The sequence below is a fragment of the Canis lupus genome, chromosome 8 (genome assembly GCF_048164855.1).
Source record: "Canis lupus baileyi chromosome 8, mCanLup2.hap1, whole genome shotgun sequence".
In the NCBI taxonomy this organism is placed as follows: Eukaryota; Metazoa; Chordata; class Mammalia; order Carnivora; family Canidae; genus Canis; species Canis lupus.
This window is the reverse complement of record NC_132845.1, coordinates 34,236,391-34,263,169: the sequence shown is the minus strand read 5'-3', so window position 1 is coordinate 34,263,169 and position 26,779 is coordinate 34,236,391. Positions and strand designations below refer to the sequence as shown.

The 26,779-nt window shown below is 38.7% G+C and overlaps 1 protein-coding gene across 5 annotated transcripts in view; it reads left to right on the top strand.

The window, feature by feature from the left end:
• Positions 1–202: 202 nt before the first annotated feature.
• The window catches only part of LOC140638075 (mitochondrial adenyl nucleotide antiporter SLC25A24-like), a 49,815-nt gene continuing 23,238 nt past the window's right edge, over positions 203–26,779 (top strand). For 4 of the 5 annotated variants that reach the window (XM_072834761.1, XM_072834762.1, XM_072834760.1 and 1 more), the window contains exons 1-3: positions 203–491; positions 19,945–20,071; positions 26,083–26,170. In XM_072834761.1, coding sequence (XP_072690862.1) covers positions 240–491; positions 19,945–20,071; positions 26,083–26,170 — 467 coding nt within the window. In that variant the 5' untranslated portion in view covers positions 203–239. The remainder of the gene's footprint in view (positions 492–19,944; positions 20,072–26,082; positions 26,171–26,779) is intronic. The other variant, XM_072834759.1, reaches the window with a different exon arrangement.

The window sequence follows — 26,779 nt, the reverse complement described above, 5'->3', positions numbered from 1 at the left end:
GCCTCCGGGGGGCGCCCGTGCCCAGCGCGCGGGTCAGCTCGCCCCAGGCCCTGTCGGGCCGTTGCGTCGGCCGCCCGGGCGCGCGGACCGCCTGCCTCCAGCAGCCCCGCTAGGCGGCGGGGCGGGGGCGGGGCCTGGGGGCGGGGCCTGGGGGCGGGGCGGGGCCTGAGAGGGCCCGGGGCGGGGGGCTGGGCGGGGCCGGGCCGGGGCGGGGCTGGACCCCGCGGGCCGGCCGGACCATGCTGCGCTGGCTGCGGGGCTTCGTGCTGCCCACGGTGGCCTGCCAGGAGGACGAGGACTCCTTCGGCTACAAGATCCTCTTCCAAAACCTGGACCGCGACGGGGACGGCTTGGTGGACATTGTCGAGCTCCAGGAGGGGCTGAGAAACTGGAGCTCCTCGTTCGGTGTGAACTCTGGGGCTGTGAGTGACCGAGGGGCGCGCCCGGGAGCGTGGGGAGCTGTGCCGAGAAGTCGTTCCAAGAACCGCCTTGTAAGCGTGGCGATCTCTTCTGAGAGGCCGCAAAGGACAGCAGTGCACCCCAGCGAAACACGTTCTCAGCCTCCTTTTTTTTTTTTTTTTTTTTTTAACATTTTATTTATTCATGAGAGACACGCAGAGAGAGGCAGGGACACAGAGGGGGAGGCAGGCCCCCTGCGGGAGCCCCGCATCCCAGGACCGGGGGTCACGACCTGAGCCAAAGGCAGCCACCCAGGCCTCCCATCCTGCCTTCTTAAAACAGTCACTTTCCACAACGACCAGAGCCTTCTCCTCGGCTCTTTGGGAGACGCTGAGTGGGTTTCTGGAGACTCGCCATCTACTGAACCCGCTCAGAATTTCAGGGGCCATGTCAGTTGGCCTTTGTGAACTCCTGAGCCCTTTTCGCGGGATGTTCGCGGTCTGGGTTCCTGCGTCAGGGTCTTGTACAGAAGACAGGCACACAGGGATCCTCAGATGCTCTTTCTGACCCGGACACCAAGGTCTAAGGGGAATCAGACCTGACTGACTGACTGACTGACTTAGTGCTTTATGTAAATTGGGGATGTCTTCCTTCTCTGGACCAGTCTTGGCTTGATTATTTAAGAACTGTTAGGTGAAAGTTTCAAGATATCAAGAAAAGCAATTATTCTATTTCCCCTCTGTCAGTGCCGGACAGTCCTCAGGTCATCCCACTTGGTTCAGCTCCCTACTGGCCAGTCGTGTACAGTTAGGAATCCGCAATGTTCCCAGGGCTCAGGAAATTCCTGTATGTGGTAGGACTAGTGGAACTTCTACTTATTATACAGCCCCTTGCTCTATAGTAAGATCTTCGGCCCAACGTGATGTAATGTGTGACCTTATGTCAAAAGACCACATACTCTTTAGCTACTGGATTGTCCTGCTGGCTGAGGCCCTGCAGGCAATGCGGCAGACACATACCTAAGATATATGTCAAGATGAAACACTGCACCTTTCAGGGTGGGATAGTTTCAGAGTCATTAACTTGCTGCTCAGTGGCTGGTGGGTTTCCTGAAGGGATGATGTCATGTCGGTGGCCCAGTATTAGTCTCTGATGCTACTAAGTTGGGCATTTGGCAGCAGCAGCAGCTCTATTAGGTCTGGGGAGCGGGAGTCCAGGCTGTTTGGCCACTCCATATGACAGCACTGCGTAAGTCCGGGTGTTCATGGTGTCCACCGAGAGAGCCTGGCTGACTTCATCTGGCTGGGTCATCCCGTCTACTTGGTTGTTCCGTACCTCTGCCTTGGTAGTAACTATACAACGTAAACCTATTTTTGCTTGGTGTCCACTCCCATAGATCCCCCTTTGTACGTATCCCCCATACCTCTTTGTCTCTGATTTCTAGTCTTTTTTGCTTCCAGGCTACTGGCCATGTGACCAAGCATTAATACTGGCCATGAGCCTATCTACATTGTTATCCCTTGCCACTTCTCTTTTTACATAAAGCGAATATTCAGGTGCAGTAATTGAAATTGTTTTCACTGAGTAGATTTCCTCTCACTGCTACCTTTCAGGATTATTCCTGAGTAGTGCCAAGCAGTGCCTAACGGACCTTTTGCAGTTTGCACTCACATACTAAGAAATGTGTCCATGAATCAAGCTCATCCCATTTAGTCCTGGTCAGCTGGTCATATTGAATCTCCATGTAGTTATAGGTGTGAGTTTGGGGAGAGATAATGGTCTAACAGTGATGGGGTGTGGAACTTTGCTTGGCTCTTTGTGTGTGGGGCTTGCTTGTGCTCAGATTCCGCTTGTGCTTGATCTCAGATATACTGTTCCATCATATGGTTTGCTGCTGCAATCACCAAAACTTATAACTTGGTGGGTTTGCCTAACGCAAGATAGGCAATCCGGCTGTATGTCATTTGATGTCCTAGGTTTCAGCACTCTGTTTCTTTCACGGCCCCCTAGCATATCAGGAACTGCCACAGTTTTCTGCAGTAGATTCTCCTTTTGAGAGAATTTGCTATAAACCCCACATCACATCTTTTCTGCCTTTGGTACTTGCAATACCACAGAATCTACTGGGTCAGGTGGCCCAAGAGGCAGGGCTGCTTGCTACATGACTTGGATCTGCTGAAGAGCTCTTTCCAACTATGTCCCTATTGAAAGGTGTTAACATTTCTTGTTCCTCAGAAATGGGTCACAAAAGTTTTCTTAATTTTGAAATATTTTACTTCCAGAACTTGAAGAGGCCTCTTTCAGGTATGTGTTTCCTTCCTAGATGGGTATGAGATACAACCATTTGCCCTTTATTTTCAGTGGTGGTAGGGATATGTCCTGACACCCTTCAGACTACTGGTCCTGGAAATTAATTAATTCATGTGGTAGATCCCTGAATCCTCATGGACTCTATTATCTCCCACCTTCTGGAATACATGTATTTTACCAATGCTTCCAACCTATTGCTACTTTTTTAAAATAAGAGAATTATTATTATTTTTTAAAGATTCACTTATTTATTTTTAGAGGAAGAGAGAGTGTGTGGGGGTGAGGAGCAGAGGGAGAGGGAGAGAGAGTCCCAAGCAGTCCTTCCACTCAGCTCGGAGCCCAGTGCGGGGCTTGATCTTGGGATCCCAAGATCACAACCTGAGCGGAAAGCAAGAGTTGGACACTGAACTGATTCACCCCTCATCACCACCCCCAATTGCTATTTCTTGTTCATCTAGTCAAACTAATGTGATGTTACCAATATAGTGAATGTGTAGATGGACCAGGTCCCTCTGTGACAGAGGGCAGGAGATTTAAACATATATTATTGCCTACGCCATGGGAATGCCAACTGCTTCTGGTTCTCCTTCTTAGTAAATGGAAAACAGTGCATTCATCAGATCAGTGTCCCTGAGGCTGTGTTAATCTGCTCTTGTAAAGATACCACATCTGGATCCAAAGCCTGCAATTGACTCCTCTGCTGCTTGGTTGAGTTTGAATTAGTCCGCTGTCATCCTCCACTGTGATCCACCTAGGTTTTGTAGGACTCGGCATAGTGAATTAGACGATGGACACTTCCACTTTTGAATTCTTTAGTGAGTCTATTAAGTACCAATCTGTGCTATTTATTTTGGGATGTGATTTTTCTCCAATTATTTTGTTGTGGTAAAATACATATAACATAGGGCGCCTGGGTAGCTCCATTGCTGAGCGTCTGCCTTTTGTTCAGGTTGTGATTCCAGGGTCCTGGGATCAAGTCCCACAACAGGCTCCCCGCAGGGAGCCTGCTTCTCCCTCTGCCTATGTCTCTGCCCCTCTCTGTCTCTCATGAGTAAATAAAATCTTTTAAAAATGCATATAACATAATATTTATCCTCATAATCATTTTTAAGTATAGAGTTCATTGGTATTAAACAGATTCATAATGTCGTGCAAGCATCTGTCTCCATAACCCTTTTCATCTGGTGAAATGAAAATTTTATGCCCATTAAAAAATAACTTCTCATTCCTCCCTCCCTATAGCCCTTGGCAACCATCTTTCTACTCTCTGTGTCTATGATTTTGACTAAGTACTTCATGTAAGTGAAATCATATAGTATCTGTCTTTTTGTGATTAGCTTATTTCACTTGGTGTCATATCCTCAGAGTTCATCCATGTTGTAGAAGACATCAGAATCTTTACTTTTTAAGCATGAATAACATTCCATTGTATATTTATATCACAGTTTTGGTGCTGTATTATTGCCAATGCATTGATGGCCTACAGTAACATCTATCCAATTCCATAGTACTTGTAATTGGTATTTCTCCTGAATTTATCAAAAGCTGAGGTCATCAGCCAATGCATTCTCTTCCTATAACAGTTCACCGTCTACCCCCCATGATGGCGTATCATGTGGAGTCTGCTTCCTAAGACCATTTCTGGTGCCAGCTGTCAGTGTTGTGTCCCATGATAGCTGCCTGTGATACTCAGATTCATGTGCAAAAAGTTTACTGAGGAATACTTCTAGGGCTAATACCTGTGAGAGCTGGAGTGTGAGTGAGTAAGAGTGCTTGGTTTGGGTATTTGAGGTCCCTTAGAAACAGCTAGGTGGATACAGCAAGTAGCAGTCGTGTAAATCTTGGAGAGATGTCAGGTTAGAGACGTACATTGTCAACATTATATATTTAAAGCTTTTTGTTGGGCGAGGTTCCCTAGGTAGAGGGCATATAAGACCTGCTCTGGAGACTGAGTCCTGGACCATTGCAACAGTTTGAGGTCAGGAACAGGAAGAGCCAACATAGGAGACAGAAGAGAAGTAGTTAATGATGTGGAAGGGAGGTCAGGAGAGTATTGGGAAAAAATGTGGGTGCAGTATTTCCAGGAGAGTTATTATATGGAACTGAGAGGTCTGTTGAGACATCTTGTAAGATGAAGACTGAATTTAACTGTGGGGTTGTCAAGGTGAGGGAAGTGTCTAACCTTGAGTAATTTCATGTATGTGTGTACCTTGTTTGCTGGTTGTGTCTCTGAGGAAAGTGAGAGGGCTAGGATCCTGAATTGCTGGCTGCCTGACCACCTTCCTGTGCTAGTGATACGCTAGTGAAAAGTGATGGTGGGTGTACAACACAGAGGATGCTCTGAGCTGGAGTTTTGGTCTGGCTCTGCATTTGATTCCTGTCTGTGATGAGGGAAGTGGTGCTGGGCTACAGGTGGGCCTTGGTCTTCTTGCCTTCCAAACACAATCCAGGCTAGTGGGTCTCCAAACTTGAATACATAGAAAGGAAAACTATTCTTGTATTCCCAAGGATTGAGTGAAATCATTTTTATCATGTTATTTAGATATATCTTTAAATAAAAAAAGCATAAAATATACAAGTTTATAGAGCTTGTATACAAGCTCTATACATAAAATATACAAGCTTATAGCTCTTTTATAATCATAAATCCTAACAGATATACAAATGAAACACAAACAAGACTATAAAAACCACTGAAATTCTAAGTAATAACATTTATTTAATGGGACAACTAATAGCATTAGGCTGGAACTAAGTTTCTACTCTCTTATGAATATTCTACTGATTGGTAAATTTGTTTGAGTTAAGCATCCTGAAATTGTCACATGTTTGATGTTTGCTTATTTCTCCCCCACTTTCTTTTTTTTTTTTTTTTTTGTTTGAATATTGTGAGAACTGTCATTCATGTAGCAGGCTCTGATTTCACTGGATTTTACTTGGCAAAGAATGCGTTATTGCCTATGAGGTGAACCTCTGTTCTCCTTTTCATCAGCCCTCAACAAAGTGGTATTACTTGAAAGTAGCTGGTGTGTGAACTCAAATACACAGGGGCAATGAAATCAATATTAGGCCTACTTATAAGGTGGCTATCTGGTTGTTAGTGCTATTGGTCTTCAGATTACCTTCAAAAGGAAAACACAAAATTAGCACATTTCCATAGAAAACACTCAGACCCCGAGCAGTTTGTTGATTTCAGGCTGAGAAATACCCAGATTGTGAGCAAATTTAAGTTGTTAGTGCCTTCTTTTCCCCTGGGCTCCACCCTGTTTCCCACCTCCCCTTAGAAGGGCCTAGAAAACCATCATAGAGCTTACTATGCAGAAAGAAATGCACAAGTCTTAGAATTCTCATTATAATCTTTTTACTCCATCCAGTAAAACTCCCCTGTTTTAGGACCGGGCCTCATTATTTTTGATCTGCTATCAGTGCTCTTATTCCTTTAGGAAGGAGAGGAAAGTAGCAGGAAGACAGCTTTCCTTCTCTCACTACCACCCAAACCTTTCTGTGATTTCTGGAACTTTTGTTCTGTGGTTAAATAACCTCTCTCAGCACACAACCTCTTTGCAGAGCTTTGCCTTCCCCTGCTGTTCTGAAGTGAAGCAGCTCTCCTCTGAAGAGTCCTCCTGTAGCCCTCTCAGGATTGGAGTCCCTCCTCCCCTCTCTCCTCTCTCCCCTCTAGCCACCTGCTTCATGGAAGCTCATGCCACCTGCCATCTGATCTGACCATTTTATTCTTTGCTGCTCACTGACCTTCTACATAAACTTTTTTGTCACTGAAGACTCAGCACCTGCTAACAGTCTTCATCTCCACTGCAGTTGAAGTCAGTTGGTAGAAAATCCCACCTGACGATTCTGATAAAAAAGTGTTTCAAAGGTTCCAAGGAGAAGAAAACATTTTTCTGATTACCTTACTCCCAATAATCTCTATGACCATTTAAACTCCATGGCGTACACAGTATAGCATCTTAGGAATACCTGCTTTCCAAAGGAAAAAAAAATACATACCTTGGAGTTTCATTAAACAAACACTACAATAGAAAATTGTGAATTGCTTTGGAAGACTTGTTCAGCAAAGGGAATAGAAGAGGAATAAGTGAAGTTGGTAGACAAGGACTAAAAATTTCAGGAAAATGAACAAATGAATAGAAGTTTTTCTTTCTTTTATTTGAGAGACATAAAGTGTGTGCATGTGTAGGGGGAGGGGCAGAGAGAAGAGGAAGAGAATCTTCTTTAAAAAAAAAAAAAGATGTATTTATTTTCAGAAACTGAGAGAGGAGACATGAGCAGGAAGGGCAGAGGTGAGGGAGAGGGGATTCCAAGCAGACTCCGTGCTGAGTATGAGCCCAATGGGTTCGATCTCACAACCCTGAGATGACAATGTGAGTCAAAACCAAGATGCTTAACCCACTCTGCCATCCAGGCACCCTAAAAGGACGAAAGAGAATCTTAAGCGGGATTCATGCTTACCACGGAGCCCGAGGCAGAGCTTCATCTTACAACCCTGAGATCATGACCTGAGTGGAAATCAGGAGTCAGTCACTCAACTGACTGAGACACTCAGGCACCCCTGGAAGAGGTCTTTCAATCTTATATAGTATTATTTTCATACATTTATAAAATATGGAAAAATTTAGGGAGAAACTTTAAAATTTGGCTGTGATACCCTAGGATTTATTATTTAATTAAAAATTTGAGAACTTTATAATGATAAATAATGGTAATTTTGCCAATTTGTATTCATGTATTTCTAGATATTTCAGATTTCTAGTAAGTTTGCCAATATTAAAGCAAAGGAAAAATCTAGTTGAAATGTGTTTCACTTATCAGTGAATAGATGTTATGCTATATGATGATAAATAAGAGAGTGCTTCAGATCTTTAAAATTAATTTTAGTATTATATAGGGTGAGAAATCAATGAAAGACATTATAACTACCCTCCATCACCTCTTAAAGGTATAAAGACTTAGTTATCCTCTTACAATATGAACAAACAAAACATCATTTCAACAACTTTCCTGCAACACAAAAAATGTGTACAATTTCTTGTTTTTGTTTGTTTTCCTTAGAATAAAATTCTAGGTGAGTAACTTCAAGCTCAAAAGGTATGAATAAGGATCTTAGTACATACTGCAAAATTAGATTGTACTCATTTATTGCCATGTACAAGAGTGCTTTTTCCTACACCCTCACCAACAGTAGGTAATTTAAAAAAATTATTACCAATTCAATATGACACCTAGCATATTAATAATTTCAAATGAGAGGGATGCCTGGGTGGCTCAGCGGTTGAGCACCTGCCTTCCGCCCAGGGTGTGATCCTGGAGTCCTGGGATTGAGTCCCACATTGGGCTCCCTGCATGGAGTCTGCTTCTCCCTCTGCCCGTGTCTCTGCCTCTCTCTCGGTGTGTCTCTCATGAATAAATAAATACAATCTTAAAAAAATAATTTCAAATGATAAATTATTTCATCATGCCATCTGGTCTTAATACAGAGGTTACTTTTTTAAAATTCATAATGTTTTTGGACCTATTTTTCCTTTTTTTTAAAAAAAAAAGATTTATTTACATATTTTACAGAGAGAGAGAGAGAGAGAGAGAGAGAATGAATGGGAGGTGCAGAGAGAGAGGGAGAGAGAATCTGTGCCACGTGCAGAATCTGACGCAGGGCTTGATCTCACAACCCTGAGACTGTGGCCCCAGCTGAAACCAAGAGCTGGATGCCCAACCAATTGTGCCATAAAGGCGCCCCTCCTTTCCTTTTATATATAGTCAAATATGTCAGTCTTTTGTTTTTGGTTTCTTTTGTCTGAGTTTGATTCTAAATGGTTAATATAATGTGAATAGTAATTTTTAATCTTCCTGTGTATTTTTTATTCCTTAGCGATTTGTATCCAATTTCTACCTGCATAGGTTGTTAGGTTCGGGTATGGAAATCATATTTAAGCCAGCAAACGTAAAAAAAGGTTTACTTTCATTAACAATGCAAATTGAAACAAAGATAAATTTTCTTTCCTTCCTCTTTCCCTTCTTTTCTTTTTTCCTTTCCTCCTTGTCAGTTAAGATTGGCAAACATTGGAAAAGTTTGATGATATTTGGTATTTTTCATAATTTGGGAAAGCAAGCACACTATGATATTTTTGATGAGAATATAAATTGACATTCCTTTTTAAAAATTATTTATTTTAGTATAATTGACATACTAATGTTATATCAATGTCAGGTGTGTAACACAGTGATCAAACTTTCCTATATGTCATACTGTACTTACCACAAATGTAGCTACCATCTGTCACCATACAACTCTATTACAATGCTATTTCTGTGATTACTCATTTCATCACTAGAAGTCTTTAATCTCTCACACTTCTCCACCCATTTTGTCCATCTTCCTACCTCTGTCCCCTATGATGACCATGAGCTTGTTCTCTGTATTTGTAGGTCTGATTATGCTTTTTGTTTATTTGTTGGTTTTGCTTTTTAGATTCCACATATAATTGGAATCGAGTGGTATTTGTCTTTCTTTGTCTGACTTACTTCCTTTTTCATAATACCCTCTAGGTTCAGCTGTGTTGTTGCAGATGGATCTTGTCCTTTTTTATGGCTGAATAATGTTGTATATATCTGCCATATTTTCTTTACCTATTCATCTATCAGTAGACACTTTGTATCTTGGCTATTGTAAATAATACTGCAATAAACATAGAGGTATATAAATCTTTTCAAATTAGTGTTTTTATTTTTTTGGGGGGGGGCAAATACCCAATAGTTGAATTATTGGATCATACAGTATTTCTGTTTTTAATTTCTGAGGAACCTCTCTCCTGTTTTCCACAGTGGCTGCAACCAATATACATTTCTACTAATAGTGCATAAAGGCTCCTTTTTCATTACATCCTTTCCAGAACTTGTTATTTCTTGTCTTTTTTGATTCTAGCCAGTCTGACAGGTGTGAAGTTTTGATTTGCATTTCCATGAGAATTAATGATGTTGAACATATTTTCATGCATCTGTTGGCATCTCTGTGTCTTCTTTGGGAAAATGTCTATTCAGTTCCTCTGCCCGTTTTTTAATCAGATTATTATTTTTTTGGCATTGAGTTGTATTAGTTTTTTATATGTTTTGGACATTAACTCCTTATGGGATATATCATTTGCCAATATCTTCTCCCATTCAGTAGGTTTCCTTTTTGTTTTGTTGATGGTTTCCATTGTTGTACAAAAGCTTTTTATTTTGGTGTAGTCCCAATAGTTTATTTTCCTTGCATCTGAAGCTATATCTAGAAAAATATTGCTATAGTTAGTATCAGAGAAGTTACTGCCTATGTTCTTTTGTAGGAGTTTTATAGTTTCAGGTCTTTAATCTATTTTGAGTTTGTTTTTGTGTATGGTGTAAAAAAGGGGCCAACTTTCATTCTTTGCATGTAGCTGTCCCATTTTCCTAGGACCATTTATCAAAGAGATTATCTTTCCTTGATGGTACATTCGTGCCCCTTTTTGGTAGAAAATTGACCATATAAACGTGGGTTTATTTCTGGACTCTATTCTGTTCCATTGATCTATGTGTCTATTTTTTTTTTCCAGTACCATCCTGTTTTGATTACTGCAGCTTTGTAGTGGATCTTGAAATCTGGAATTGTGATACCTCCAGCTTTGTTCTTCTTTCTCAAGATTGCTTTGGCTATTTTGGGTCTTTTGTGGTTCCACAGAAACTTTAGGATTATTTGTTCTGGTTCTGTGAAAATACTGTTGTTATTTTGGTAGGGATTACATTGAGTCTGTAGATTGCTTTGGGTAATATGGATATTTTAACAATATTAATTTTAACAATCCATGAACATGGAATGTCTTTTAATTCGTTCATGTTGACTTCAATTTCTTTCATCATTTTCCCCCCTTTATCATTGTTTTATAGTTTTCAGAGTACAGGTCTTATACCTCCTTAGTTAATTCTATTCCTAGGTATTTTATTCTTTATTGGTCTACTGTAAGTGGATAAATGGTATTGTTTTCTTAATTTGTCTTTCTGCTATTTCATTATTAGTGTATAGAAAGCAGTCAATTTGAAGAGACCTTTCCACTAAAAGCATCTAGATCAGTTTAAGATCTCCATCTTTGAGCAGACATGTAGGGTGGCCAAAGAAATGGATTAAAAATGGTAGGTGAAGTGGGGTGCCTGGGTAGCTTAATCAGCTAAGTGTCCGACTCTTGATTTCGGCTCAGGTCATGATTTCAAGGTTGTGAGATCGAGCCCTGCATTGGGCTCTATGCTGGATGTGGACCCTCTTTAAGATTTTTTCTCCCTCTGCCCCTCCCTCTGCCCTCACTCTCTCTCTCAAATAAAATAAATGTTAAAAAAAAAATTCATTGTCTGATGCTTCATTTGCTTACCCCTTAGCAGTACCAGCCATTAGATGAAAGTATCTGGCAGAGATTTTTTTTATAAAACAGAGGCCATGCCAAGTTTGGGTAGAAAAACAACACACCACCGCGTCACACCAACAGTCAGGACTTCCTGCCCCTGAATTTTAACAGCCATCAATCTGGTCAGGAGATGCACATTCAAGTCAGTCAAAAAGATCAAATGGATACATGCTGATTAAGAATACATTTCCTGGGGGCACCTGATTGGTTCAATCAGTTAAATGTCTGCCTTCAGCTCATGTCATGCCTTTGATCCCTGGGGTCTTGGGATGGAGCTCCTCATCGAGCTCCCTGCTCAGTGGGGAGCCTGCTTCTCCCTCTCCCTGCCGCTCCCCTTGCTTGTGCGCACTGGCGCTCTCCCTCTGTCAAATGGATAAATAAAATCTTTAAAAATATATGTTTCCTGGTGCTTGCTGCGGCAGCACATGAACTAAAATTGGAAAGAATATGTTTCCTGAAATCTTGCTAGGAAGGCAACTTAAGTGAAACTGGTTCTGATAGAAAGCATGCAAGAGAGTTAAGTGCAAGGTGGAATTTTTTTTTCTTTACAGAACAGAAAATTGACTGAAAGAGCTGTGTCTTCTCATTTTTTGTACCCTAAGAAGAGTACACATATCACCTCTTCTGGAATCTAACACACTGGCTTCATTTTCAAAATGAATCATTTTATTTCCCTCGAATGCAACCATATATTTTAAATGTTAAGCATGTGATAGGTACATGATTTCTTCAGTAACCCCAGGACTTCTACATGCTACTCTGGAGCTTACAGCCAAATAGTCCAGGGAGTCAAATACTAAAGGTTTCTTCACAGTCATACCTTCCTTTGATATTTGGGTTATTGAACACAGACTCACTGGATAACTTGTCTTTAGTATTGTCCATTTCTGTTTCTTAAAGTGTGAGCTGTATTTTTTCTTCCTTTTGTTTTCATTTTATTTTATTTTACTTCACTTTACTTCATTTTGTTTTATTTTCAACACGATAAGTGTACTCTTTAATCCTCATCTCCCCACCCACCTCCCTTTGATAACCATCAATTTGTTCTCTATAGTTAAGAGTTTGTTTCTTGGTTTCTCTCTCTCTCTTTTCTCTTGGCTCATTTTTTGTTTCTTAAATTCCACATGAGTGAAATTATATGGTATTTGTCTTTCTCTGACATATTTCACTTAGCATTATACTCTCTAACTCCATCCATGCCATTACAAATGGCATGATTTCATTCTTTTTTTCCCACAAACTAAAGTTATTTTTAGTAGTGTGAGATACGTAAATTGTTCACTTCATTCTGAGCATGATCAATTAATTCATACTCTGAATGGATACAGAGCAGGATATTATGAGATTCCTTGTCTCTCATGGAGCTATGATTTGTACTTTCCTGACAAGTTTATTTAAAAAATGATTGGATAATTTCATCCTATATTTAAGCATTATTCGAGGTAATGAATCAATCTTTACAAGATACTTAGGGTACTGGAGAACTTGTCTTCAGAAGATGACAAAATTCACTTATAAGTGGCTTTATCCAGCACAGTGCCCTTGAAGGGACTAATCCCTACTCACGTGTAGAGGGTTTCTTTTTTCTCTTTTTTAAATAATTCTTTTAAAAAGAATTGTAATTGATCATCCAATGTTACATTTCAAATCACACAAGTAATTGTAACTATAGAAGGACCATATCTTCATTCTTTAACTTTTTGTTTGCTGGTTTCTTTTGTTTTTAAACAAATTTTTATTTGTTTAATTTTATTTATTTACTTGCAGGTGGAGGAGGGGGGAGGAGCAGAAGGAAAGGGAGAGAATATCAAGCAGAATCCCTGCTGAGTGGAGAGCACCATGGGGGGGCATAATCTCATGAACCTGAGATCATGACCTGAGCTGAAATCAAGAGTTGGATGCTTAACCTGCTGAGCCACCCAGGTGCCCCTGTTTTTTTTTTTTTTTTTTAAGTTTTTATTTAAATTCCAGTTAGTTAACATGTACTATAAAACTATTTTCAGGTGTACAATATAGTGAATCAACAATTCCATACATCACCTGGTGCTCATCACAAGTGCATTCCTTAAACCCATTCCCACTCCTCCTCTCACTACCATTCCCTGTCTCCCCCCACCCCCTTCCCAACCTTACCATCAGTTTGTTCTCTAGAGTTAAGATTCTGTTTCTTGGTTTGCGTCTTTCTCTTTTTTTTCTCTCTGCTCATTTGTTTCTTAAATTCCACATTTGAGTAAAATCATATAATGTATCTTTCTCTTATTTTGCTTAGCATAATACTTTATAGCTCCACCCATGTCATTGCAAATGACAAGATTTCTTTCTTTTTTGTGGCTTTATCAATTAATGTATTGCTGGATAATTGGGCAGGTTCCATAATTTGGATATTTTAAATAATGCTGCAATAAGTATAGGGATGCATGTATCCCTTTGAATTAGTATTTTTGTATTCTTTGGGTAAATGGCCAGTAATGTGATTCCTGGATTGTAAGGTGGTTCTATTTTTAAGGAACCTCCATACTGTTTCACACAGTGGCTGCACCAGTTTTCATTCCCACCAAGGAATGTTTCTCTGATGAGTGATGTTGAGCATCTTTTCATGTGTCTGGTTGCCATTGTATGTCTTCTTTGGAGAAATGTCTATTCATGTCTTCTGCCCATGTCTTAACTGGATTATTTGTGTGTGTTGATTTTGATTAGTTCTTTATAAATTCTAGATACTAGCTCTTTATCTGCTATGTCATTTGCAAATAACTTCTCCCATTCTATCAGTTGCCTTTTAGTTTTGTTGGCTGTTTCCTTCACTGTACAGAAGCTTTTTATCTTAATGAGGGCCCAATAGTTCATTCTTACTTTTGTTTCCCTTGCCTCTGAAGACTTGTCTAGTAAGAAGTTGTTCTGGACAAGGTCAAACTAGCTGTTTTCTCCTCTAGGATTTTGGTGGTTTCCTGTCTTACATTTAGGTCTGTCATCCATTTTGAACTTGCTTTTGTGTATGGTGTAAGAAAGTGGTCTAGTTTCATTCTTCTGCATATTGCTGTCCAGTTTTCCCAACACCATTTATTGAAAAGACTGTCTTTTGTCCCCATTGGATATTCTTACCTGATTTTTTGAAGATTAGTTGACCATACAGCAGTGGGTCCATTCCTGGATTCTCTATTCTGTTCCATTGATCTGTATATTTGTATTTGTGCCAGTACCATGCTGTATTGATGATTACAGCTTGAAGTCTGGAACTGTGATGCTTCCCTCTTTGCGTTCCTTTTTCAACGTTACTTTGGCTATTTGGCTATTTTAGGATTCTTTGTTCTAGCTCTGTGAAAAATGCTGCTGTTATATTGATAGGGATAGAATTGAATGTGTGAATGTGTACTTTGGGTAGTATGGACATTTTAAAAATATTTGTTCTTTCAATCCATGAGCATGAAATGTTTTTCTGTTTCTTTGTGTCTTCCTCAGTTTCTTTCATAAGTGTTCAATGGTTTTCACCTTACAGATCTTTCACCTCTTTAGTTAGGTTTATTCCTAGGTATCTTATGGTTTTTGGTGTAATTATAAATGGGATTCGTTCCTTGATTTCTCTTTCTGCTGCTTCATTATTTGTGTATAGAAATGCAATAGATTTCTGTAGGTTGATTTTATTTCCTGCAACTTTGCTGAATTCATGTATCAGTTCTAGAAAATTTTTGGTGGAGTCTTTTGGGTTTTCTACATAAAGTATCATGTCATCTGTGAAGAGTGAAAGTTTGTCTTCTTCCTTTCGGATTTGGATACCTTTTTTTTCCTTTTTGTTGTCTGATTGCTGAGACTAGGACTTCCAGTACAATGTGGAACAACACTGTGAGAGTGGACATCCTTGTGTATTTTTGACCTTAGGGGAAAGCTGTCAGTTTTTCCTATTGAGAATGATATTAGATGTGGACCTTTTGTATGGCCTTTATGATGTTGAGCTATGTTCCTTCTATCCCTACTTTCTTGAGGGTTTTTATCAAGGAAAGATGCTGTATTTTGCCAAATGCTTTTTCTGCATCTATTAAGAAGATTATGAGGTTCATACCCTTTATTAATGTAGTGTATCACACTGATTGATTTGCAGATGTTGAACTACCCCTGCATCCCAGGAATAAATGTACTGTTGGAGTTTATTAGCTAGTATCTTAAGAATTTTTTCATCCATGTTCATCAGGGATATTGATCTGTAATTCTCCTTTTTAATGGGATCTTTGGTTTTGAAATCAAGGTAATGCTAGCCTCATAGAATGAGTTTGGAAGTTTCCCTTCCATTTCTGTTTTTTGGAACAGCTTCAGAAGAATAGGGAATAATTCCTCCTCCTCCTCCTCCTCCTCTTCTAAATTTTATTTATTTATTCATGAGAGATGCAGAGAGAGAGAGAGAGAGAGTCAGAGACATAGGCAGAGGGAGAAGCAGGCTACCTGTGGGGAGCCTAATGTGGGACTTGATCCTAGGACCCTGGGATCACGACCTGAGCTGAAGACAGATGCTCAACCACTGAGCCACCCAGGCGCCCCACTAATACTTCTTTAGATGTTTGGTAGAATTCTCCTGGGAAGCCATCTGGCCCTGGACTCTTGTTTGTTGGGAGATTTTTGATTAAATTTCTTTGCTGATTATGAGTCTGTTCAAATTTTCTATTTCTTCCTGTTTCAGTTTTAATAGTTTATAGATTTCTAGGAATTGATCCATTTCTTCCAGATTGGCATATAAATATTCTCTTATAACCGTTTGTATTTATGTGGTGTTGATTGTGATTGTTCCTCTTTCATTTGTGGTTTTATTTATTTGTTTTCTTTCTCTTTTCTTTTTGATAAGTCTGGCTAGGGGTCTATCAATTTGGTTAATTATTTCAAAGAACCAGCTCCTGCTTTCTTTGATCTGGTCTATTTTTTAAAAATTTCTATATCATTTATATCTGCTCTAATCTCAATTATTTCCCTTCTGCTGGTTTTAGGCTTTATTTGCTGTTCTTTTCCTGACTCGTTTAGATGGAAGATTAGGTATTTGAGACTTTCCTTGTTTCTTAAGGAAGGCCTGTATAGCCATATAATTCTGTCTTATGACCACTTTTGCTGTGTCTCAAAGTTTAGACTGCCATGTTTTCATTTTCATTTGCTTCTGTGTATTTTTTCATTTCTTCTTTAATTTTCTGGTTAACCTATTCATTCTTTGGGATGATAGGTGGGAAGTTCTTTAACCTCCATTTATTTGTGGTCTTTCCAAATTTGTTCTTGTGATTGACTTCAAGTTTCATGGTGCTGTGGTCTGAAAACATGCATGGTATGATCTTAGTCTTTTTGTACTAATTGAGGCCTGATTTGTCAGCCAGTGTGTGATCTATTCTGGAGAATGTTCCATGTGCACTTGAAAAGAATGTGTATTCTGCTGCTTTAGGTTGAAAGAAATGTTTTGAATATGTCTGTGAAATCCCTCTGGTCAGGCATGTCATTCAAAGCCATTGTTTCTTTGTTGATATTCTTAGGTCAACAGTTTAAATAATCTGTTGCTGTGAGTGGGGTGTTCAAATCTTTTATTACTATTATATAATTATCAATTATTTTCTTTAAGTTTGTTACTAATTTATTTATATATTTGTCTACTCCCAAGTTTGGGGCATAAATACTTATAATTGTTAGTTCTTATTGGATAGACCCCTTTAGTATGTTGTAGTGCCCTTCTTCATCTCTTACTACAGTCTTTGGCTTAAAATCTAGTTTGTTTGATATAAGTATGCCTATGCCAGCTTTCTTTTAATGTCCGTTAGCATGGTTCTCCATCCCCTCACTTTCAATCTGGGGGTGTCTTTGAGTATAAGATGAGTCTCTTATAAGCAGTATAGTCATGGTCTTTACCGTATGTCTTTTGATTGGAGAATTTAGATTTTAGAGTAATTATTGATAGATACGAATTTAGTGCCATTGTATTACCTATAAAGTTGCCCTTCCTGTAAATTGTTCCTTTGTAGTCTTTGTTTCAAAAGAAAGACAACAAAAGGTGTCTCTTCCCTGCTCATAGGGTTCCCTTTAACATTTTTTGCAGATCTGGTTTAGCGTTCATGAACTTGTTTAGTTTTTCCTTGCCTTAGGAAGTTTATTTCTCTGTCTATTCTGAATGACAGCCCTGCTGGATATAGTATTCTTTGCTGCCTATTTGTCCTATTCAGGACATTGAATATATCATGCCATTCTCTTCTGGCCAAGCAAATTTCTGTGGAAAGATCTACTGCTAACTTTATGTGTCTACCCTTATAGATTAAGGACCATTTGTCCCTAGCTGCTTTCAGAATTCTCTCTTCATCTTTGTATTTTGCAAGTCTTACTATAGTATGTCTTGTTGTTGACTTGTTTTTGTTGATTTTGAGAGGAGTTCTCTGTGCCTCTTGGACTTGAATGCCTGTATCCTTCCCCAGATTAGGGAATTTCTCAGCCATAATTTGTTCAAATAAACCTTCTGCTCCTTTTTTCCACTATTCTTCTTCTGGTACTCCTATGATACTGATATTATTGTGCCTTGTGGAATCGCTAAATTCCCTGTCTAAATTTATGATCTGATAATTTTCTTTCCCTCTTCTTTTTCAGCTTCATTATTTTCCATAGTTTTGTCTTCTGTATCACTTATTCGGTTCTCTGCTTTTTCCATCATCTTTCATTACTGTGATTAGATCTAGTCAGTTTTGCATCTCAGTTATATCATTTTTTATTTCAGCCTGACTAGTTTTTAGGTCTTTTATCTCTGCAGCCAGTGTTTCTCTGGTATCTTCTATGCTTCTTTCAAGCCCAGCTAGTATTTTTATGACTGTTGTTCTAAATTCTTGTTCAGATATATTGCTTATATCTGTTTTGAGTAAATCCCTGGTTGTGATTTCTTCTTGATCTTTCTTCTGGGGAGAATTCCTCTGTCTTGTCATTATGTCCAGGTTTCTGTCTTTCACATGTTATGAAAGCTTGTTGTGTTTTCTGCTCCTGAGAGTAATACTATATTAAGAAGGAGTCCTGCACTGTCCAGGGCCTGGCACCTCAGGAAGTGTTTCTGGTATATGCTGTGTGCACTCTGCTATTGTGTTTTGGCTGCTTTCCCCCACAGGTCAGTCCTCTGCAGAGTTCCTCCTTGCTTACAGTGGGGAGTGTTTGGACTTTTAACTAAGTGTGCTTTGATTTAGTTTGTTAAGATATGCTTAAAAAGGACAGGGGGAGCCTGACCCAAGAAAAGAGAAAAAGAAAAGGAGCAACAAACGAACAGACAAACAAAAAAGTATAAGCTTGAGTCCAAAGAAAAAACAGGGAAAAAAAAGAATGAAAAGAAGCCTGATCCAAAAAATGAGAAAAGGTAATAAAGAAACCAATAAATGAGCAAAAGACTATGAGCCTCATTCCAAAGAAAAAAAGAAATAAAAAAGAGAAAAAGAAAAAGAAAGCCTGGTTCTATTTCCACCAGGACTGAAGCTGAGTCTTTGCAGCATTCTATGACCCGTAGACTTGGTACATGAAAGGGTCCTGTGTTGGTCTTCTAGAGAAGAGGCTGGCTTACAGTTAGAACTGCACTTGTAAAGATGCTCCTGCCAGGCACAGGGGCCTGGGGTTTGGTGTAAGGAACTCCAGCCTCCACTGGAGGTGCTGTTTCTCTCTGAAGTCTGACAGTGCTGGTGGGCAGCGGGTGGAAGATGGTGTCACCCTACCCTCTTCTCCTGTGGAGGAGTTGTGGCCACTGCTTTTCAGAAGGCCCTCACAGAAAAGTGAACAATCTCCTCTCCTGTGTCTCAGGCTTTCATCAGATCCCTGCCCTCAACCTGTCTGTGCCTGGGCCATGATTGTACCTGGTGCCACTGTTCTCCTGTATTTTATCTCTGGCTGGTGGCTGGGTTTCAAAATTCCCAACCTTACAGGGTACAGCAAGGTGTGGACCTGCTCCCCTCCCCCAGAGAAGAGCCTTGCAACATTGTGCCTGTTCCTCTCTGCCCCAGAAAAGCAGAGGCCTGGCCGAGCAGGTGGCTGGAGTCTATGATGAAGCACAGTGACAAGCTGCAAGCAGGTTATCTGCCCTCTGCCTGTGTGTCTGTCCCTGGCTGTTGAACTGCTGCTCAGTGGTGCCCTGTGAGCCTTTCATCCTTGCAGAGGCAAAAACCCTCTTCCAAATGTATTCCTAGAAGGGGAACTTTCTCTCCCTGGGCCACTCAGCGGATCTCCTTACCACAGTGTCTTGGGGAAACCCTGCGTACTGCCCTCTCTCCCTCTCTCCCTGACTTGGTTCTGTGAAAAGGACTCCCTTTCCTCTGTGGCACCAAGGCTTTTCTCTCCCCCAGTTCCCGGCTCCAAACTTCACATCTGCCATGTTCTCTCCCTCCAGTTGTGCAGATTGTTTTCTTAATCCTCAGATCGATTTCCTAGGTGTTCAAAAGGATTTGATATTGATCTAGCTGTGTTCGAGGACCGAGGAGCCTACCACTCATCTGTCTTAAGTCCTCCTAGAATTTTAAGTATTTTCTCTCATTTAGTTAATAGAGTATGAGGTCTCTGATGGCAAAGAATATATATTTTAGTATCTTTCTTCTCTCAAGGTACTTGGCATTCATTGTTTACCTCTAATAAATACCTGCTTATCAGACTCAGAATTATTTGAAATGACATGGTGACTATTGACTCTAATAATTGCACAAGTTTAAAAAAATCACAAATGTACTTAGTCTTGTAGCTGTGACTGAAAAACGAAGACAATAATTAATGTGAGTGAAATGTGCCAATGTTAGCATGCTATAGTGTATCTACTTGCAGTACATCTCTGCAATGAGTTTCTTTTTTCTTGTAGGAGATTTTTAAAGCTGGAAATACCAATGACGATTCAGGATTGGACTTTGGAGAATTTATGCAGTACCTTAAAGACCACGAGAAAAAAATGAGGCTGGCATTTAATAGTCTGGACAAAAATAATGATGGTATGTGTTTGTGTTTTATTCCCAATTAGCTTAATATTAATAATTGTCAGTACCAAAGGACATTGTTTTATCAACCTTTAACTGACTTGTACCATCAATGATTTAGTTATTTTTATTACATATCTAGCAGTAATTTTTTGTTTCTGAGAATAATATATAAACTATATATATATTATTATATTGTTATAATTTTTGTGTTGTTACTTTTTTTTTTAATAACATAATTTGTCCTCTGAATTTAGAGCTCCTTGGCTTAGGGAGTAGGCCTCTCCACTCTTCTGCAATGTATGAGCTGAAAGTATATGGTAATTTTAAAAATGACATTGTTTACTTGCTGATTTTGAAAATAGTTTGGTTGCGGGAAAATTAGATAACACAGAAAATATCTTAAAAGAAAGTTAAAGTTACTTGTAACCCTGCTGTGTGGGGATCAGTTTTAACATTTTAATGTGTTTTTATATTTCCTTCTGGACTTTCTAATTTCCGTTTTCTTTCTTGGTTTCTCTTTCTCTCTTTAAATGAAATTGTAGTCACACTACATGTCATCTGGTGTCCTACTTTTTTCTTTTAATGTTATAATGTAAGCATTTTCATTTCATTTAATATTCTTCACAAACATAGTTTTTAATGACTCTGAAATATTCTGTTTATGAGTTGACTTATCATTCCTATATTGTAAGACATTTGGGATGTTTCCAATCTTGTACTCTTATACATAGTGTTGCAGCCAGTATCCATGCTGATTTACAGAGGAAAGGTGTACTTTGTCACAAACCCTTAAATCAGAAAGACTATAGGTAAAAGTAGAACACCATTTCTGCATCCAAATATGGCTAAGCAACCGTGGGTAATTAGAACCCAATTATACCCTATTTAGGAAACATATGTATTAATTTTTAAGTTTTCAGAAATCTAGTTTTTGTTAATTGAAAAATTCTAAGTGTACCAAGAGAGCTATACTGTGTACCAGTTCTAAGTGTACCAGCAGATAAGGGTCATACTGATGGATTCTTGGGTAAAACAAAGTGTAACCTGAATGTCGCAGGCTTTAGTGACCTGTGATACCCAAATTTCAGGGCTTCAAGCTTCCATTCACTTTCCAGAAAGAAAAAGGCCTTTCTGGGTCCTGCTACTGAAATAATACCCAGAAGTTTTAGTCTATTTACTAATGTTTTTCAGTTAGAACTGGTCATCAATTGCTGCTGATCTTGGCTGGATAGTTCTGCTCTTGTGCTATTCTGGAATTTCACTGTTATTGGTGATTACCACCATGATCGTCATTTGTAAGCTGAAAATCCACTGTGTCAGATAACCAGTGAAATTATAATGTCCTTAGTAAAAACACAATGCTACTATTGTCTCTGGTAAAGCTGCAAATCAGTGCTTATAGCTCTTAGTAATAAAGAAAATACTTTTTCTGAGGCAAGATGGAAATCTGAAAGTAATATAGTGATTAGCAATATAGATCTTTGAATTTCTGCCTTGACTAGTCAAACTGGAATATCACAGCTCAGTCCCCAAAGTTCTGCAGAGGTACTATTGTGGTAGAGCTATTGCCAAATTCCCATGGGCTTCATTTGTTTTGAGCTGTGACAGTTGGTATGAAGCTCTACTGTTGGCCCCAGGGCTACTGCCCACCTGAGCTGCAGAGCTTAGGCACTAGCAGAGGTGCTAGGTCTGATTGAGCTGCCTTCTTTCTGTGTCATCATTGTTGCTTCAGTGACCACTTTTGTGTAGAGCTCAGCCAATTTACTTTGGCCAGCATGCTTTTTGTGTGGAAAAGGGAATATATCCTCTGTTATGTGTTGAATTGTACCTGTACCTCATACTCCTCCTGTACCTCATACTGTGACCTCCTGTACCTCATACTGTGACCTTATTTGGAAATAGGTCTTTACAGAAGTAATAAGTTAAAATGACATTAGTGCCCAATACGTAATATGACTGGTGTCATATAAAGGGGAAATTTGAACTCAGAAGCAGATATGCACAGAGGAAGATGATGTGAAATGTCCATTTAGTATCATGGAGTCAGGGATGAAGTGATGATGCATCAACAAGCCAAGGAATACCTGCAGCTACTAGAAGCAAGGAGACAAGCACTAATAGATCCTTCTCTGGTATCTTCAGAGGGAGCATGGCCCTGCTGACATGACACCTTGTTTTCAGACTTCTGCCTTCCAAAACTGTAAGACAAATTCCTGTTGTTCTAAGCTACCCAGATTGTGGTACTTTGTTGTGGCAGCCCTGGGAAACTCCTCCCCACTGTTATACTTAATCAAGTGTCTGAAATACTAGAATATTTGGGGCCTCAAGGTACAGTTTTCTCAATTCATATGAACATGCAGTCACTTTCTTCCAGAGTGCCCAATTGCTTCCATATTGGCTGAGATAGGGTAATTTCTGGTATCAGGTGTGTGTCATTGACCCTGGAGCCAACATTTCCTTCTGAGTTCTATTACGGGATCTGGCTCATTACATCAGATCATCCCCTGCTTTTCCTTCCTGATATCATTGTTCCTGTTGGGACTCTCCCAGCTCATTACACATTGTATTTGTTAAAAATTAATAGTAGACAAGATTCAGTTTTTACCACCTGCTTTCTGTCCCCCAGGAGGCCTTCCAGGCCTTATGCCAATCAGTGGGGGCAAGAGGATGCATGTGGGCTGGTGTACTGTTAAACTCACTAGCAGGAAGTGCTCAAGCCCCAATGTGATCTGATCTATTTAACTTCTCTCAACAAGTAGTATCTGAGCTCCTGCTCCCATTCAGCCAAAATGTCCATGGAATGCGGTTATAATGATGTGAATGAAGTAATTATTGAACATAATTTCATCAGTAAGATTCTTCTTTTAATGGATTTTTTTTTTTTGGATATTGAGGAAATGGTAGGAGAGGGACTAACTTTATTAGACTTTATTTGCTATGTCTTATTTTTGTCTTACACAAGTCATCACAGTAACTGCATTTTTAGAGGTGAGAACAAACACTGAGGCTAAGGAAGGTTAAATAATTTTGCTTTCCATTGGCTCTCCCAGTGAATCACATCTCTCAGGATGTATGCCTTTGTTAGCCGTGAACCATACAGGCCTAGGCTTGGCCATTTGACTTACTTCAGCCATTAGGACATTAGCAAGGCTTTAAAAAGTACTTGTACATTGAAACTTGTCCTGTTGGAATTCTCTTTCTTCACATCCTGAGCCACCTGAAAAGAGATCTATCAACCCAGCTGGAGAGATCGCTCATTTAGTTTTCAATTGTTCTACATTTCCATCTGAGCTAACTAACAGACATGAGTGAAACCGTCTTGGATTTCTAGCTGTAGTTGAACGAACCTTCAGATGATTAAATTCACAGGAGGGGCTCAGGCAAGACCAGCAGAAGAACCAGTAAGTTTAATCAAGCTCAGATTGCATACTCATAATCAAACACATCGTTTTTAACCACTAAATTTTGGGATAGTTTGTTACCTTTTTTGGATAGTTTGTTATTTAGCAATAAATTGCTGGTACAGCAATGGAATATTTTGCATTTCTTCCTGGAATTGCAATGCTGGAATGGTTGCGGTCCTCCTCTCCATCTAACTACTGTTATTCTGCTGAATTCATTTCAAGTCTATCTTCTCAGTGAAAATTTGCTGCAAATAATTAAAGACAACTTTGAATCTTTAGTTCATAGGCCTTCATCATATTCTGGATCTCATTACCTAATTTTTTTCTACATCTTAGCTTGGAATTTTAGCTTCTTTCAGGTAAAAATTGCTTGATGTATTTTAGTTCAATCAAGTAAACAGTTTTTGAGCACTATATGTGAACTGTTGCACTTGGATTTGTGTTAACAAAAGAGTTCTGAAGTTAACAATTTTGGGTAAATTAATAATAAAGACACAAAAGGTAGACTTTGATAGTTGCTGTTGAAGCAATATAGGAAGAGCTTTATTGTGCCCAGGGACAATTTAGTTTTGTGCTGAATCAATACATAAACAGAAAAAAAAAAAAGGCTGAGGGGCTTTTTTTCTTTCCTCTTTCTTCTTTAGGGGCACCTGGGTGCCTCAGTCAATTGAATATCCAACTCTTGCTTTCGGCTCATGTCATGATCTTAGGGTCATGGGATGGCGCCCTGTGTTGGGCTCCATGCTCAGCAGTGAGTGTACTTTAGTTTTTCTCTCTCCCCCTCTCCCATTACTCACATGCTCTCTCTCCTCTCTCTCTCTCTCTCTCTCTCTCTCTCAGATAAATATATAAATATTTAAAAAAACAAAAAAACCCAAAGGGTTTCTTGAGCAGAGAGATTATAGTTTGAACAAAGGCAGAATTAGGAAATTGTCAAGGTGAGAATTGGTTAATATGGCATTTCAAGTTTGGCCCTAACTTACTATTTTTGGGGGAAGATTTCATTGACATATAATATATATAGCAATGTGCATAAATTCTAAGTAAAAGCTCCACAAATTTTTCTGAGATAAACATACAGCATGAAAACAGCATCCAGATTAAGAAGCAGAATATTACTAGCATCTCAGGAATGTCCCTTTTACATCCCATCCAAATCACTACCACCCTTCAAAGTAGCTATTATCCTGCTTTCTAGTACCGTATGTAAATTTGCAATCAATCTTTGTTAAACAAGTAAGTGTACCTTGCTCATACTGTACCTTTTGCTGAAAAATGTTTTTTGTTTCTTTGGTGATCTCTTGTTTATCCATTATAGTACTTCATCTGTGACTTTTAACTCTTATTTATCCCTGCAGTACTTTTTATTCATAACCTTTCTGTAACATATATTTGGCACAGAGTGATATATTTTTAAAATAAATAAGTTCATCCATACAAGCTCCTCAAGGGCTGTTGTTTTATTAATCTCTGGCTTCTCTCACATTTAACATAGTGATTTTAATAGTACACTTTCAAAAATTTTTTAAATTATCAAATTAATTAATATAGTGTTCGAACATTGTAATGGGATATAAAGCAGAGGATTCTGTTTCCCCAGTTGGAGAAAAATTTGATTTCTAGGTTAAGGAATAGACCAGTAAATTCTACCCTGTGGAGCTTGGAACACTAGGGGCCTTGGAGTGATCACAATTCTATGCACAAATACTAGGCTTTGTCTATGGGCTAATACATATGTATGCTATTTATAAATGTATGCAGACACAGCCATGGTTCATAAAATAGAAAATAAAGATGTGACTGAGTTTATAGTAGTTTTTTGTTGTTATATAATTTTCAACTAGGTTACATTAGGCTGATTTTTTTTTAAACATGAAAATGCCCTTATATTGTAAAACATTGAGTAGCCTCACTTATTTGTTTTACACAAGGGAGGGATCAAAGATTTTTTGGACTTGGAGAGTGACACGATGAGTTAAGTGTTTTGGAGTTTGAGGAGCATATGGAATGCTTAATTTTTCCTTCACAACATCCAGTAGCATGAGATTGTGATGCATAGCAGGCTTGTATTAAATATATCAGTTGATTCAAGTTATTTAACACAGGATATGGTTGTGTTAAAGTTTGCGTTGTATTGTATTTTAGGTATGTTATTTCTTTAAAAACTTACCTCTTTGGAGTTAGCTCTTTAATTTTTTTCCAAGTAGGTACAATAATCTAGATCTGTTGCAGATGTACAGTCTCTTATGGAAACCCTTAGGGTAAAATGTATTTAGAAATTTAGAATTTGGGTTTTGAGAAAAGCAATATAGTGCATATATGATATATAATACTCCAAGTGGGGTTTGGAGCATCACAGTGCAATTATATACATGAACATTTCTTCAGTGAAACAAATGAATGATCACACAAAATCAGATAAATAATTGACTACCAAATAAATTTTGGTGCCAAATTTATAAAAAGTCATGTAGTTTTCAGAGCTTTTAGCCTTTTTATTGTGAGTATGGGAATACAGGTAAAAAAATATGGGCTTTTAAAAGACTATTGTATTCTAAGTATATTTTGCCTTGTTATCTTTTAAGATACTTTAATTTGATATTTTTTCACTTTTTAAAGGAATAATAGAAACTTCAGAAATAATTGCTGCTTTGAAATCACTGGGTATGCATATTTCTGAAGCTCAGGCAAAAAAAATTCTACAAAGGTCAGCCCTTATCTTTATTTTTGATAGTTTTAATTTTTATTTAATATTCCATGTTAGAAAGTAATTGCTATAGGTGTAGCTCCTCCCTCTCTCCCTGCCTCCCTCCTTTCCCGTCTGCCTGCCTGCCTTTTTAGGTTTGATAATATCAGCTTTTATTGACAGAGTTATAAGAAAGATTGTTAAGGAATTTATTGAATTATGAGAATACTGTTGACTAAATAATAAAGTGTACATACTTTGTAGAGTTCCTAGAATAAAATTCTCCCTGCTTTTAGTTTAAAGAATAGGTGTAATTTGCTTGAGCAATTGATTTTTAAAATTTTTAATTTTTTTATGTACAAAAAGCTGTGCATAATTAATATATGCAACTTGATAAGTTTGGAGGTAAGTATATACCGAGGAAACTATTACCACAATCTATGCCATAAACATATCCATCCCTTCCAAAGTTTCCTCTCTTATTACTATTATTTTTTGTGATTAGAAACTTATCATATAAGAAACTATTTTTTGTAGTTAAAACTTAAATTTATTTATATTTTATTGAGGTATAATTGATGTGTAATGTTAGTTTCAGGTGTACAATGTAATATATATATTTTTATCACA